Source organism: Xiphophorus maculatus, chromosome 19 (assembly GCF_002775205.1).
Source record: "Xiphophorus maculatus strain JP 163 A chromosome 19, X_maculatus-5.0-male, whole genome shotgun sequence".
NCBI classification, from domain to species: Eukaryota; Metazoa; Chordata; class Actinopteri; order Cyprinodontiformes; family Poeciliidae; genus Xiphophorus; species Xiphophorus maculatus.
Genome location: NC_036461.1, coordinates 19,410,897 through 19,426,873, shown reverse-complemented (window position 1 = coordinate 19,426,873; position 15,977 = coordinate 19,410,897). Strand labels below are relative to the sequence as shown.

Genomic DNA, 15,977 nt, shown 5'->3' with positions numbered 1-15,977 from the left:
GGAACGAAAGAGTGAAGAACAAATCAATCAAATCAAAATGATAAAACCTTAAAACAATCATGACTAAACGGGTAATCAACCGATAAAATCGTTGTGGCGCAGGGATTAAGGACAACCCACATAAGGAGGTCTTAGTCCTCAACTCGGCTGTCGCAGGTTCAATTCCCAGCCTGGTGACCTTTGCCGCACGTCTTCCTTCTCATTACCTACTTTCCTGTCTTAGCACTTTCAAATAAAGACCACTAGAGCCAAAAAACCCTTTAAAAATAATGAGAATAAAAAAACATTATCAGAATTCTAAATGCATCCCTCGATTCTTTGTCTACATCTACTTTGTGTGCAGTAGGAGGTTAAGTGCCAGGAGGGGATCACATGCCTCCAATGGAAATAATATATTACAGCAAGATGCTGGTGGAGGGATAAAAAACAACAAAAAGAACTCAATGGCACAAAGAACGGAGTCGACACATGGAAGGGTTTCACTGAAAGTAGGGCTGAAACGATTCCTCGAATGATTCGAGTACCGCGATTATTAAGATTCCTCTAGGAAATTTTACCTGCCTCGAAGCTTCGTTAATTTATGTTTTATTATTTAGTGCACCTGTCAGGATCTGCGGCTTCGGCAGTTCCTCTGGTTTCCTTCTAGGTGGTGTTCAAGAGCTCGCTGGAGTATACACACACCCTCTCCCACAGGTGTGTTTTGGCACACTTGTGGATCATCAGCGGGAGCATATTAGGAGCAGGTTCCCGGCACTTCGTCGCCAGAGTGTTGTCGCCTTTGTGGTACATCTGGTTCTGAGATCTCTAGAAAGATATCCAGTCTGTTTCGCACGCTTACCTGTCCTGTACCTTTTTGTGATTCCTAGGCTCCTGTTGTCTGGACACTCCATGCGAAGTACGGGATTTGCAGTTCCATCCGAGGATTCGGTGAAACCCCTCGACTCCCACTCCGCTGAACTCCCTGACAAGTTACGCCCACCTACCAGCTGTTCGATCACACTGATCCGCTCCTGATCAGATGTCCCTGCATTACACGCCAATTGTCTTTGTAAATAAATCTTTAATCTGATCTCCTGAGAGTGTCTTTGCATGTGGGTTCAGAGTGTTCAAAACAACATGACAGCACCGTGTCCCGGCTGGAACATTATTTGTGTTGCGCGGAACTCTCACTTCCGCCTCTGAGTTGTTGACGAAAGCTAAGTGTTAGAGGAATAAAGTCCGATTTTCAAGTTCGGCCCCTGGGGATTTTATTGATTGATGATAATGCCCGGGTTTTTAACGTTTTTGGGGGACCAATAAGCATCCTCTAAATGACTGGCGTGATGCCTGGAGTATGGCAACCTTTCTCATCCGGGAGCTGCTGGTTCAGAGCGAATGGCGGGAAGAGGAGTATTTATACAAGTGAGCAGATAGACTGAACATGGTGGGCAGCTGAGTAGTTGATGCTTATAGTGTAAGTGTAGCTTTATAGACGAACCGCACAATAAATTTCATATCATCCCGGTCTCAACAAACGGGAGGCGGAAATCATTGTGGTGGTACATGGCTATTCGATGAGTTTGAGTTTCTTAGTGTGAGCCCCTGGACTTACGTTCGTCTCTCCCCTGGCCTATTTCCTCCTCTCCACCCCCATCTAACGTTCGTTCGCTCGCCTGTCCCCCACCCCCACCACGAGCCTCCCCACTCAAGGCGACATTTCCCGTATTCTCAAACTCAAAGCGTGAGCGGTATGGGGCAATGTGAGAGCTCATCTATTAAACTGACTGAAGATGCATATATAAACCAAAAGCTGGATTATAGACATTTTTATAAGCGTATTTGTGAGCCTGCCTCTTTATTATTAAATTGAATAGAATTTCAGATTCTTGTATAACTTTTCTTCAGATTAAGTTAGAAAGTGAGCTATTATTGTTACAGGTTAATTTTCTAAACTACAAAAAAGTAACTGTTAGAGATACTAAAAATGAAAAATTTCACTGATGTTGATATCCGATATAAACACCGGTGTTATGCCAGATTTGGCAATATTTTATTTCATTTTTATCCAATTACTCAATTAATCATAAGAATAATCGATAGATTTCTAGATTACTAAAATATTTGTTTACAACAGCCCTAGTAGAAAGTCAAACCCATCAATCTGGAAGCGATGTGAGGAAGCAGGCTGCCTAGGGAGGTTCAGAGGTTCCTAAAGTTCAGAATTACTGGAAAGGATGGCTGGGTTGAGTGCCAACAACAGCACAGGAAACTCCAACAAACCAAAACCAACACAGGAGTCTAAACTAAAATGCGAAAAACAGGAAAATCACTAATAAACTCAACACAAGGGAATGTTGAGTTTATGGAGAAACACTTGGCGATAAAATTAAAATAAAAGGAAAATTTTAATTAAAAACTGCACTAGTACAAATAAGAATATTATTGTGCTGTCATATCATCTCACACAACACCAGATCCAAAGGGAACAATGGTTAAGTGAAGCGTTTTGGATTGTAATACTGAATAAAAAATATGTTTTTTCAGTCAAATATAGGATGATCTTTTTTTAACATGATATAAATATTTGAGAACCAGTTCTCAATTACAAACACAAAAAATGTTTGACAAATGTGGAGATTAAATTGAAATTCTTAAAAGAAATATCCAGACTAACATATATAATATAGAAAAATACAATGACAAACTAAATTGTTTATCCTTTCTGTAGAATAACTTGATATGCATTCCTTTCTTTATTTGCCTAAATGAATTGAACTGCTTCAATGAAAACCCCAAAACGTCCAGAATAAAGCCATCTGTATGAGTTAACAGACATGTAGCAAAACTATTCATGAAAGATTTCAATTAAAACTATGAAAAATGTAACACTTCATTTGAATCAAACAGCAAAATGTATTTCCCCCAAACAAAACACGATCTCTGCATTATTCACTTTGCATCAGAGAGTCAGCTCTGCCATGTCGTCCTGTTTAAGAGCAGAGCTTTCCTGTGCCCAGCAAATGATCTGACAAGCAACATCAAGAGTCCGGTCTGCAAAGGTCAGCAGGCACACACACACACACCGACACGCACAGACGCATACACACGCACACACATGTCAATACCGACACACATTCTTTTAGGGGTTAACAGTCTCCCATACACACACACGCGCACCCCCACACACGGACACACACCATCATGGCTAAGCCTAAAAGGTCAACTTCATGCTTATTGGTGATAGAACTATTAAATGAACCAATCAATAGAGAAGGGAACGGAGGTAGAGCGGGCTCCTGAGAGGCAGCACGGGCTGAGATGCAAACACAATGAGAGATGGAGAGAAAGCAATTGAGAGAAGGCCAATGAAGAAAGAAAAAGGGAACAAGATGGAGATAAAGAATGAGGAGGAAGCAGGAAAGAAGTTAAAGGTGATGGCCAAAAGGAGGTAATGAGACCATATACAGAGAAAGAAACAGGAAAGGAAAGTCCAGAAAGGTCAACATGTCAATATAGGAAGGACACAGGAAGAGCAATACGAGAGACAGAGAGAGAGAGAGTGAAAAGAAGGGAAAAGAATGAAGGGATGAAGGTCCAAAAAGGTCAAGATGTGCCAAAACAGGAAAAGGAGACAAGTAGTCATCTAATTATGGCTATTTATGTGATTAATATAACAAACCACTAATATCTCCAGGTAGACATTTAAAGATGTCCAAAACCACACAAAATAAAAAGACATTTTCATATGTTTAAGTGTATTATGACATATTTTTTGTTACTTGTGTCTGGTTTCTTCTTTTACATTCATTGAAGCTTTCCTGGGTGAAAACGCTACTGAATCAACAAAGCAGTCCATCACAGGGCAAACTTAGAAAATTCAACAATCAAAACTAGTAGTTTTGCAATTTCATTTTAAATGTTCAAGTTATTTTTTTTAAACTCTGTCTTGCATTAAAGAGTTTTGGCTTTAAATAATTATCTATATTCAGTTTAATCTTTGTGTGTCTGATTTAAAGGCTCAAGTGTTGCAGCTTTTAGTTTTGTATGTTAGAACTGGATGGTGACTGAAAGAACCTGCTTGTGAGAAACAGCGTAAAGAACAGCATGAGCAGGAGAAAAGGGAGCTGGGATCAGGGTGATGCTGCAGACATTCTGAGCTTTTGCTGTTTCTCGTTTTTAATCAAAAGCAACAGCACACACCCACACTCACAGCTCTGGAGCAATATTTCCACTCCTCCAGTTATTGCTCATAGTTCAGACAGCTCAGTATCACTTAAATTCTTTTCTAAAGTGTGTGTGTGTGTGTGTGTGTGTTGGGAGGGGTGGGGGTGGAGGCGTGTTGGGGGGGGGGTGTGCGTGTGTCTGGGGGCGTGTGTGAGGGGACAGCGTTAGGGGAGTTCTGTGTTGAAGTCCAGGATGGACCACATATCCTGAAGCTGTTTTGCAAAGTTGTCACATATTGAATAGTGCAAATAATTCACTATATCAGTATAAGCATGAAACCTGACTGAAATGATTTCAATATTCCAGCAAAGTTTAGCTGAGCTAACATTTTAATAGCTTCTTCACTGCATTGATCATTCGGCTGGTCTTCCTGCTAGATGTCATTAGACAATAAAGATATGTTTACAAACTAGTTTTAAATAAGGACAGTGTTGCACACTGGCCATAGCGATTACCTGATTCTATGAGATTGAATAGTGATGTCCCTTTAAGAGAGTGTGACAAAAGTGATTGATTCTAATAAATGTGTGGTCTTTCCATTCAGCCATTGTTTACATCTGTTTATTCATGCAGAGCTGTGGGAGCTGCTCGGTCCTTAGATTACAAATTAAGATCTCACCCTTTCATTGAATAACTGGAAAATTTGATGATCAAAATAGGCTGAAATTATATGTCTTTATATTGCACATACGCATATTTTGTTCAATTTTAATAGATGTGCACTATGCTACTTTATTAAGTCTTCTCTTGCTATGAGTCAGGTGGTTACCATGGTGATTACACAACTTTTAAACAACAAGAGGGTGCACATGGGCAATCAAACAGACCCAATACGTTGTGAGCATCAAGGACATCCGAGCTGATAAATCTTTTTAATACTCTCCAGATGGATGCTTTTTTGCTTTGCAGCTTAACCTTAGAACACCCTTCCAAAGAACACACTTGCCACACAGCAAATGCTGCCAGTCATCTGACATTCTCATGTTGGTTTTGTGTTTTTTACAAATACCTGTATCTAATCTATTGTTTCTAAAAGTAATTAAATTCCAAATCAACTTTATTTTGCAGATGAACTGTCAAAATTGGGAGGTCAGGTTTCTATGACTATGTTGCTAGGCAAACTGTGACATTTTTGTGTAAATTTGTTTAATTCTGAAATGTTTTGACCCATGGTTGCACAGTGGCACAGTGGGTAGTGCTGTTGCCTTGCAGGAAGAAGGTTATGGGTTCAAATCCTGGCCAGGGGTTGAAAGGTGGCAACTGCAGTTTATTTACCCTGTTTAATTAATTTAATTACCATTGACCAAAATGCCACATCTTGGTCAATGTCTATGCCACAGTCCCCATTTGGGTATAAAACAGGGGTGCCCAAAGTGGGTCCTCGAGGGCCGGCATCCTGCATGTTTTAGTTCTCTCCCTGGTGGTAGCAACAACCTTTTCAACATGTCAACGTTCTTCTTAGACCTTCTAAGGATCCATCATTTGATCCAGGTGTGTTAAACCAGGGAGAGAACTAAAACATACAGGATGCCGGCCCTTGAGGACCCACTCTGGGCACCCCTGGTATAAAACCATCTAAGTCAGAAATGCCACCGTGGCCAGTCTGGAATGACAATTATGAGCATTGCTCAATAGCATATTTCAGATTTGCACATGTGTGAATCACTGCTGGAGGTTTGTTGCAGGATGACTGTGAGACTGACTATGGTGCTTAGGAAAGGCAAGGGGCGACTCTTACTCAGCAAAGTCCCGGTAGAATGATTGTTACTTCACATGTTGAGGCCAAAGTCTCCAATAACACAGAATTTTTCTTTAATTGCTAAATTCGTCTCCATTTACTCTAAAAAAGAAGCCTGTAGAGGAGTCTGAAAAGGCTCTAATTACAGCAACAAAGTAACTAAGTTAGCTTTGTTGACTTATGAATGCTTTATTTGTCCCAAAGGGGACCAAAAAGCTTTAGTGTTTAGGACACCCAAACGGTTAGCAACTGCCCTGCATGTCACACAGAGTTGATCTTTGGGTATTTCTGTCTAAAGCTAATAGCTAGCTGAACAATAATCTGTAAATACTCAATCATACAATTTAGTTGCAACACTAGCCTTCCCATGCAAAAGTCAGCTGATATGGGGCTAGGACCACCTCACTGGGTGACTCACAGGCATAACACCTGCAGGTTGACTTTTGCTAAAGGAACTTGTGACATTGCTGATCCCCTCTTACCATTTTACATATTTGTTATGATATTTTATTAAACCATATATAGACGAGATTGCAATTAGAGCAGAGATGCCAGCTGAACTTGTATGTCCAAGGTGATAATGTACATAATATAACCCACATGTCTTTATATGCACAAAAACTAGAACTGTGCTCAACAATGAAACAAAATTGACTTGAAAATCCCAGATGTAAACAGCGTTCTTCTAACTGTCTCCTTGGTTAATCACACTCACTCCATCTCTTTATTGCCATCTCCTTGATTAACGTAATATTAAAATACACTGTGATAACATCATGGCTGTTAGAAAGAGAAAAAGTAATTGCTATAATCATTTAATCACTTATCCCTACAGTTCTGTTATGCATATTGCTATTCAGCTATGCATTTCTTATGTGTTGAAGAGGGAGGTTTTTGTATCTTGCAGACCTCAGGTCTAACTGGCAAATGTTGAACTAATTATTTCAAGCAAAATAAGAAAATAAATAAAAACCTGAAAATGATCACTTCTACAATGCGAGACCCATTTGTAATATTTGATATTTCTTAGCAAACCAAGTCAGGCCTAAAGAATTGCTTCCGTTTAATGTCACCTTATACAAAAATCTTAATTTAAGTGTTATTTTAAAATAACACTTAAAATTCCCAGTGGCTAAATCTCTTCTCCTGTAGGTATGTTTGGAGATTGTCAGCTGTTTTAGTTTAAACAGCAGACATGGTGGATTTCTATAAAACCCACTATGTTATGAATGAAATTACTAACATACAAAAAGTAGGGCCATATTTAACCCCAAAAGTGGTCAACATCGTCCAAACCAGTAATGAATATCAATGGAGACATCCTACAACCACTAAAATCTGACACTGCTCCATTTTTATTTACATTTTGGGAAGAAGGACGTTGCGCTGGTCTTCTTCAGAGGTTTTGTGCCAATTCCTTCAATAGTGCAGCGCCCCCACAGGCGAGTGGTTTTTCAGTTAGTTTGGATTGTTTGACACATTGCAGAGTGTGTCAAACCACAGCAGCTGAAAATGTTGCAATTTTGGTCCCCAATCGAACCGAGTTCACCAGACTATCAGGTATGAAAACAACCTTAGAATGGAGGAGACAGTTACTCTAAACCAGTGTTTCTCAATTCTGGTCCTCAGGCCCCCTTTGCCCTGCATGTTTTAGGTGTTTCCCTGCTGCCACACACCTGGATTGAATCTATGAGTGATTAACAGGCTTCTGCAGTACTTGATGGCTGTAGAACAGGTAATGCAATCATTTGGATCAGCTGTTCTGAAATAGGGGTACAGCTAAAACATGCAGAGCAGGGGGGCCTGAGGACTGGAATTGAGAAGCACTGCTCTAAACCAACATGGAAGGTTAGATTGCACTTTTCAAACATAAAAGACAAAGATCTTAGTTTTTGGACTCATGTTGTGTACTCATGACACTAAAACCAAAGTGTGTGTCCATATTGACCCTCAGTACATTCAGATGGAAATGGCCAAAGCTCGCAAGCAAGACAACATCCCATCTAAAGGGGTGTTATATGTTTCATTACTGGTAAAGAAACTTCACAAAAAGATATAATGAAGAAAAAAATATTATTTGCAAATTTTAAGGCAAACTCTCAAGGCAGAAAAATCTGCACAAATCTGAAACGAATTGTACAGAGGTCCTACGACAGCCCTCAAAAAATTAAAACTTTCAGCAATACAACAAAATATGAAGTTTTAACCAGATATTCAATCTACAATAGACCTGGAGAAACTAAAGGCTGTTCACAAATGGCTCTTCCAAATGAACCATGAATACATAAAAAGTGCTACAAAGTGGCGTAAGTACAACAGAGTCTGTTTTAGAGGGGGACTAATTTCAGTTCCATAAAATATTGGGAGCAGTTTTGAAAAAGTATCTGCAAGTAAGAGGAATGGGCTAATTTCAGGTAATTTTCACTGATCTAAATTTGGAAAAGTTAAAGACGGCAAGAAAAATCTGCTTAATCATTTTATACAGTGTAAAATTGAAGTCTGGAGATATATTTCTTTTTAATGTGCTTATCTAGACTAGGAAAATAATAGCTAATTTGTTAATTTTTCTTACTTTTCAAGAACAAAGGCAGAACACCAGGGCAAGAGACCATGGAGAGAAAAAGTCAGCGAGATTATGACTGTAAAGCAGCCTACAGCATTTGTCTTCATTTGGGGTGACTGCCTTCATGCGTTATTATTAACGGCTGTCGAATGGGAGAGAAAGGGGCAGAGGAGTCAAGGAAATGAAGTACGGAGGTTGTATGAAGCAAAAACAGAAACGGAGAGTTTGGGAGGATAAAAAAAGGAAGCTTTGCTTTTTCAGCAACAGGCAGTCAAATAAATCAAACTACTGATAAGCACACAACATACAAACACTGCAAAGTTTGGAGGTGGTTCAGTACATTACATTTAATACTTATGCTGCTCAAAGGGATACAAAGTAAGAACAACAGATCTAACACAGTCATCTCAATTCATGCAATTTTATACCTTCAAGTCTGACGGAATGATGTTTGATGTTATCCTAATGAATTAATAAAGGTAAAAAACTGTGTTTTTGATCTTAACATAAGAACAAATATTTAGGCTTATACCCCTACACATTGTGCTTGGGTCAACTTCTCTGCTAAGCAACTGTCCCAGTAGTCCTTTTCTTGCCCATATGTGACTTACAGTATATTTGACTTTTTCACGGCAGTCTGAATGACTCAATTCTGATCTTTTCACCCTCCAAAAATTTTGATTAGTGCCACTTCCATAAGTGGTACTAAACCAGACATGTATTTGATTATCTTCACGACTCATTGACGTGAAATATGCCTCATAATTCTGCACCAGAGGAATGCAGACACATACAATTGGGATGTGAACAATAGCTGAAAATTATAACTGTGAAAATTCTGAACTTATTTCTTAACTTCCTTTATCTTGTGACATTTGACATTGTGACGATGGTGTGGGTTTCCAACACTGAAACACGTTAAAATCGATCCACAGATGGCGTGGATCCGTGGATCCACTGCCAGAAACCGTGTGTATCTGTGTGACATCTACATTCTTCCTCTGCACATGCGTGTCGCTTTTGGGTCGTAAACCATTCACACAAAATTCTGATTAAAGTTGCATTTAACTAGTAATATGAACAATCATTCAAATAAAATAAATATCGGATTTCAGTAAAAAAATAAATAAAAATCAGAATTGAGGATTAAGACCTGCTGTGTGAATATAGCCACACCAGCACCTTATTTATAGAAACTTCTGAAGGTACATTTTTTTAACTAAACCAACTATCTGTTCAGTTCTGCAGAAAATACCGTTAGAGATGGCTGTGGGCTATTTTCGGTCTAATAAGCAAGTTTTATATTTTGTGTTTTCCCTTTGTCTTTTTAATTTATAAACCAGTTAAAAACAGCACAGTTCTTTTGACTTTTTGAAGTGTTTCTGGTTTGGGAAAGATTTTCTTCTTTTCTAAATCGTGTCTCTACCTCTCATCTATTTTCAGTTTCATTGTATTGTTTCTGGATAGACCTGTCTTCGCCTTTCGTTGGTTAATTTAAATTCTATTTTCTGTATTTTTTGTATTCATTTTCGTGGATACCAGTGTTCAGCAGCAACGGGAATTTGACGCACGCTGACAAACAGCATACTCAAAAGCACATACATACACTTAGGAAATCAACAAGCATTTATAGATAGGTCTAACATCACATAAAGGCACGTCTCAGTTCGATAGCTGGTTGAAAGTTGCTTCACTCCTCAAGCTCTTTCCTCTAACCAGATAATTTAGAGCTAAGGCACACACTAGAGTGGAAAACAAAAGCCTCCAGCAGCAACACCAGAGGCACAGTGATGGGTTCTGTTTGACACAAGGCTAACTCTCCACAGTAACAATTTAAAGAGACTCAGTTTACAACAGATATCCAACACCTGCAGTCCATCAGGTGGCAGCGAGTCCAACAGTGGGAGAGAAAACATTCCCTGCTTCCTCCCCTTCAAACAAATAAAAGTATAGACACGTAGAACCCAGTCCATTCCGTCAAGATTATCTGATACGACATGCTGCAAAGCACGAAAAGCAGGAAAAGTGACAGATCTATTCATTCTAATTGTGCTGTCCATATTTAACATAAATATTTTATTAATTCAGTTTTATCAGATACCTTGTAAAATTGAGATCTGCCTGTTCAAAACTGCCCCAATCAGATGAGAAACAATTTTGAATTATTTTATTTTTCAAGTTGCTATTGACTTTGAATTAAAATATGAAAACAGTCACCTGACCAGGCATATCAAGTCAAAGTGGAAAAAGCAAGTTGGACTAAAAAACTAAGCCGAGAGCAAAATACTTGATCTCATGAGTGATGGTGAGACAGATTCTCAGCCGACAGGACAAAACAATCCTCTCTGTAAAATGGAAGACCTCTGGACTTTGTTTGATCCATCATCCAAAGGGGTTCTTCTGTTCTCATGATGGGCTGGAACGTTCTGACCTTTAAATCTTTCTTGAGGACAAACATTAACGGGATTGGTGAGGTCAACCCTGAAGTGTGTTCAAAACGGGTGCCAATGTCTATCTGAGCGATCCACCTTGAAATACATATAGAAACTCTTTGAGGATGCAGTGAAGGCAGAGCCTTTAGACATCGCAGAGCAGTTTTACCTACGCAGCTATTAGATAAAAAGAAAAAGTTAAAAATCTATGTTAAATTTTAAACAACTGGATCTGATTTAATAAACTCCTAACGTTTAGCTGTAATGTGTCAGCTTCATTGTAAAGGAAGCTATGCTGTGAAGCTTACCTGAAATGGTGTGCTTTTTAAACAACCACCCCCCCCACTGACAAAAGAGAAGTGCTGAGCCAAATAATGTCTTTGTCAGCAATAAAATAACTTGCTCATTCCTCTTGCTCTGACTTTCATTGTTCATTATTTAGAAGAGAGGCCAACACTGACCGAACAGCTTCGTTTACCACTTGCCCTTATGTGCGGAAACTCGTCATCATTATTCATAACTCCTCCTTCTGTTTGCTGATTAGCCCGGACAAAATGCATCCTGAGGAATCCAGCTCAATGGGAGAAATCCCAGACGGAGTGCAGAAAGGAGATGAGAATCAAGTGGAGTTGTGTTGGAAGGTAACACCCAGGGAACAATCAGGACAAATACACTAACAGTGTGTAGCCAGCATGTTCAACATAGGTGGCTACTATGATTCCTACATAATACTGCCTGTAGGTTTACATTGGGAGTGTTTGGTGTGATGCCATGAGTTGCAGAGAGGCTGTTCAGTCTGAGCCGTGCTCACTGCACTGGACTGGGCTCAGCCTTTGTCCTGCTGTTTGATCCAGAGAAAGTCAAATCCATCCAATAGGAAGAAGAGTCTAACTGAGAAAGCAGTGCTGGGCCAGGCACCTCACTTCACTGTTTCATAATCAGACTCCACAAGCCAGCTGGTGATGAAGTCCATTGTTCACATCAAGAAAATAATGAATCATTCCCTGTCTGAAGCCCAATACAGAAGAGCAGGATAAAAACTGTCACAGGAGTAAACAAGACCAGCCTGAGACAGACACATGCTCTACCATTACACTCAACAGTCTGCTGCACACACATGCTTTCAGGCATCGGTTCGGTGACAAGAGTAAAGCCATAACCTTCCCCTCCCCATCCACAATCCCTCTGGGGACTGCCCTCACCAGCTGCTGATGCTGCCGCCGCCGAATCACCGAGTGGGAGCCCGACAGACATATGCACACAAACGTAGTGGAAAGAAAAGAGAGAAAAATGAAACTCTGGGTGATAGGACACACAGGGAGGGAGGTTAAGGAAGGACAAAAGGAAAAAAAGAGACTTTAGAAATGATGAGAGAAACAGAGCATAGAAGGGCTGAGAGGCAGAAACTGCCAAAATTATGGAGGCGTTTCCCATTTGATTAGAGCAGATTTCTCTGTTGAATTGTAGTGATTATTGAGGGTGACAGAACCAGGTGACTGAAGCATACCAGCACACACACACAAACACACACTCTCAATTACTTGAACTCTCTTTTTTGTCCACCTTTTATGCTGTGGCATGGTTACAATTCAGAGAAACAACACTTAGGTGGAAATGTATTTTAACCAAGCTGCTGCTTCCCGGCTCCACACCTGCATCGTCCAAACCTTTTGGGTTGTGGGCCAAAATGATGAGGACAAAAGAACTCACATCCCCAAAATGATATCATTTTTTTAAAACTAATACGGCTAAAAATTACATGTAGTGATGTTTTATGTGCTCAGCGATAAACCAAACATGAAATATTCAAAATAAAGTTTTCAGATTTTTTGTGGGAAAGAGATGTGTTAGTCATAGTAACAAATTATTGGACTGAAAACCTTTTTTTTTCTCAAAAGAAAAAAAAACAACAACTACCCCCCACGCCCCAAAAATAGGATTTTGGTCATGCTTTCTTTGAAAATGGTTGATGTAATTAGGCAGATTTTAAAAAGTAAAAAAAAAAGTCTGAAGTTTGTGTGAACTAAAGTCTGATTTTGGAGTAAATTCACTTAATAGATGTGAACCAACTGAAAGTAAATCCTGTGAGTAGTGAAAAAGACAAATCATTTTTGTTACACATAACATCAAATAGAATAAAATGATTTTGGGTGAATAACTGGAGAAACATTTGAACCTGTGAGTGATAAATGTAATCTAACTCAAAATAAATGGTTTTATTTTCAAGCACCTCCTGTGCTTGAAGCCGTACATAAAATAAAGCTTCAATATGAAAATTTTATGTCATCTTTCCAGCACAGAGCTCTTCTTCAGACTAACAGCAGTCTGACATCTATACAAAGGTCTCCAAATATCCATGGTACCTCTGGTAATGTGTGTTGAAAATGATTACTAAATATGCACATGATGTCAAAATACTTCTGTTCTTCTGTACTGTATTTGTAGTAGTTATGATGAATTGAAGAGGCTGACACACAAATGGCCTGTTTAGTTCGGACAGATATCAAATATCAGACAGCGGCTTTCATTGAAACATCCCACTGTCTGACTGCTCTTGTGACTAATGATTGCTATCCACCCTCTCCCAGCCATCAACGCTTCCTCATTTCCTCATCATCCTCGGAACTAACCCTTCCTTGTAACAACAGCCAAAATATGATCATTCATTCCTGCATTAATATCTCTGTTGGAACTTTGCAATTCTGCTGAAGCAATGGATTTTGCAGGCTAGCAGAATCATGCAGGAGTAACAGTTAAGATTTTCTAATGTCGAGCTTGGTCAGGGAAACGTGTTCAAGACCTGTTCTGTTTAGATAAGACATTTGCATGAGCATTAGTTCATAATACACCTATTAACATTAGCATTTCATTTCTAATTACCTATCATTTCAGGAACCATCATATTGTGTGCATGCATGCTTATCTTTGATATCATTGCAGATTTTTATCAACACACAAGTAGAGAAAATATGGTCATATTTTGAAATATATAACCACAAGTAAAAAAAAAACTGAAACAACATGAAAAAACCTCAGAATGTTTTTTGAAACATCAGGAATACAGTTTGAAATGGAAAGACAGTGGTCAACTTCACCAGGTCTGCTCAGTTCAGGCACATCCATTTAGCTCTCTGCCATTACAAAAATGTAGCTTGTTTTAGATCTCTGAGATGTAAACAGAACTGAGTGGGTGAACGTGATTTATTTACAGTTCATTTACCTTTTCCTGTTGGCTTTCAAACAAGCACATAGTGCTGAACTGAAGGAGGGGAAGTCTCTTCAGAAAACCATGAGGAGATGTAGAAGCAACATAAACTAGCATACACCGTTAGCCTTGCATGCTAGCAGGAGACTTGGCAAGCCTGGAACTAAATAAAGGGACAGTAAGGAGAAGAATAAACAGAGGAGACAGAAAGGGAGAAAATCCCTGCTGTCTCTGTGACAGTAAAACCATTAATCCACGTGTTCACATCCTTATGATGAAATTATCCAACAGAATCCGCTTTCACTTCAAGCGTTTTGGTACGTGCGAGACTGTGTGTGCAAGGAGATTAATTTGGCACAGGTTGCGATTCGTTCAGAGTCTGGAGACGAGGGAGGGTTTTACATCTTAACCCTCCCTGTTCAGCTCCGTGTGAGCAACACGCAGACTGAAAAACACAGGGGAGGAACGAATAGATCTGGGAGCACACATCACTGAATATGTAATCATACTCGGTGTGCATTCAATGTGCATGCACACACAATCAGAAACCAGCAAATTTACAGAAAAGAGATGGTGGGAGACAGACACACAATCTGATCATCTCATCTTCTCAGACTTTATTCTCCTGTTGCTTTAGCTTTCATAGAATGCTTCTAGATTTATCTCAGTCTCACTTTTTCACAATAACATTTTTAGCAGCTGAAGGAGATTAATAGCATTTTACGTTTTCATGACAAAGTCCTTGTTATATTAAGCTGGGAGAGTTGGGAGAGCACTGTTTAACTCAACACAGGAAAATCCACAAGATTCAATTTGTTTTTTTCCCATAGGATGCTCCAGGAAGCTGGTGTCAGGTTTTCAGGTCCTGATAACAAACTGCCTTGTCCCTACTCAGCAGAAGGAAAGCCCCTCTCCAGGTCTGCCTCCTCCTGATGATGCTCCTCACCAAAGTAGAAACCGTGATTCCATCATTTCAAAACATACAGCCTAGAATATCCACCATGTTATTATTCAGAGCCTAGGTTTTTGATGTAGTGCAGGAGAATCCAACTCCCATCATTTTTAACAGATTGTTTCAACCCACTCTGCTGGGCTATTGTGGAAATGGGCTCCCTGCACAGAAGAAGACCACCATGCCGTCTTCACAACCCCAAATGCCCCAACATCGCTACAAATTGGAAAATTCCCACTTAAGTGGGTAAGAATCATCCTGTACATCTTACTACAATGACACTGTATTTTACCTTTGAATTGCAGCCAGAAAAAGCATTCTTCTTTCTCATAGCAACTAATGTATTTGTGGAGTTTTGTGTGTTTGCTTCTCCTCGGGGGGGAAACACAAAACACAGAATCCTTATTTGTTGCTGCTGGATGTCCACCATAATACAAGTTTTGTTACTTACATCGATCAGAGAGATCTCTATCTGGATTCATCTGGATTCTTGATGACATTTTTAGCATTAAAATTAGCAATACCAAAGATTAAACACCAAAATTACCATGGATAAAATCTGAACTAAAATACTGAGAAAAACTGATAGGAAGAAGGTGAAAAAATATAATTGGCATGTACAATCAAGTACATATTTAAAATGTCAGATTATTGTGTTTTTTTGGATAAAATAAAACCTTCATGTTGTAGTCCTCTTTCATAATAAATAAAACCACTCAACATGATGTTAATTTGTTCTGGGAAAGGCTGTTTGGAACTAAAGATAAATTAAATTAGCTTTTCATCCTGCAATCAGGAGCCCATAATAATCTACCAGATATTCCACAATACTGAAGTTATCAACATTAAAGAAAAATACAGATGTTATTGCATAACTCTACCAT

At 39.2% G+C, this 15,977-nt stretch overlaps 1 protein-coding gene across 4 annotated transcripts in view; it reads right to left on the bottom strand.

Annotated features, from left to right (window-relative positions):
• Window positions 1-15,977, bottom strand: part of npas3 (neuronal PAS domain protein 3) — a 268,530-nt gene that overhangs the window by 94,697 nt on the left and 157,856 nt on the right. Inside the window, exon 1 of one of the 4 annotated variants that reach the window (XM_023352226.1) lies at window positions 14,157-14,215. The exons of the other annotated variants lie outside the window; for them this stretch is intronic. Coding sequence (XP_023207994.1) covers window positions 14,157-14,186 — 30 coding nt within the window. The 5' untranslated portion in view covers window positions 14,187-14,215. Of the gene's footprint in view, window positions 1-14,156; window positions 14,216-15,977 lie in introns of those variants that run through there. 4 annotated transcript variants of the gene reach the window in all.